The 979-nt window shown below is 35.1% G+C and overlaps 1 protein-coding gene across 1 annotated transcript; it reads right to left on the bottom strand.

Moving 5' to 3' along the window:
* Positions 1-21: 21 nt before the first annotated feature.
* LOC140919134 (uncharacterized) lies at positions 22-537 on the bottom strand (the record flags this gene model as incomplete). The annotated part of the gene is made up of 1 exon (XM_073364695.1): positions 22-537. A coding segment is annotated over exon 1 (516 nt), but the record flags the coding sequence as incomplete, so codon positions are not given.
* Positions 538-979: the final 442 nt, after the last annotated feature.

A 979-nucleotide genomic window follows, 5' to 3' on the forward strand; every position in this document is an offset into this window, starting at 1 on the left:
ACATCTCATGATCTTTCTTACCCTGTCTTGTACTGAATAAGCTTTGCCAAGGGAGCGCATTTCTTTCACTATAGTTGTGAACCTTGAATACATTTCATCGATTGTTTCTTCTTCATTCATTTCAAATAATTCGAACTTTCGGATACCAATGTCAATTCTTGTTTCCTTAACATGACTCGTTCCCTCATGGTGAGTTCGCAGTGTGTCCCATACCTTCTTGGCCGTATCACACTCATCTACTCTTTCACTTTCTTCCCTACTTAAGGCACATGATAAAAACAGTTGAGCTTTTGAGTTTAAGAGTACCTTGGATTTTTCATCTGCTGTCCAATCTGATTCTTTCTTTTCAGCTGATGTAGCATCGTTTTGATCTATTCTTGGTATAAAGTCTCCATCTGTGATGATTCTCCACATACCCGTATCTTGTGATTTTAGAAATAGCTGCATTTTGCCTTTCCAGAAGTAATAATCTGAGCCATCAAAGTATGGTGGTCTGTTTGAAGACCCTCCTTCAGCTATGTATTTAGCTTTTGACATTTTTCTTCCTGAATCTTTTGCTCTAACACTTTTTGGGTGTTTAAATTTTTAGAGACTGGCTCTGATGCCAATTGAAGTAGAAATATCAATTATAAGGAAGGGGGTTTGAATTATAATTGTCCCTTTTTAAAAATTTCTGTTTTTAAAATAAGATTTCAACCCAAGATTGATCTTTGCAGTAATGAAGATTGATCTTGGTTTTGTTAAATATCAATCTTGGTTTGCTTCAAAACAGTAAAACGATTTTATCAAAATATGATTTGTTTTAGCATAAAATAAACAAGGATAGAGATAGAGAGATTACACAGATATTTTATCCTGGTTCACCCAAACACGGGTTACGTCCAGTCCTCACAAGAGTGAGATTTCCACTATGTGCTCAAAGTAAAGATTGTTCTTGATGGTTACACTTTTATCACAGATCAATCTTTGATCTTTACAC

This window comes from Cicer arietinum, unplaced genomic scaffold, assembly GCF_000331145.2.
Source record: "Cicer arietinum cultivar CDC Frontier isolate Library 1 unplaced genomic scaffold, Cicar.CDCFrontier_v2.0 Ca_scaffold_295_v2.0, whole genome shotgun sequence".
NCBI lineage: Eukaryota > Viridiplantae > Streptophyta > Magnoliopsida > Fabales > Fabaceae > Cicer > Cicer arietinum.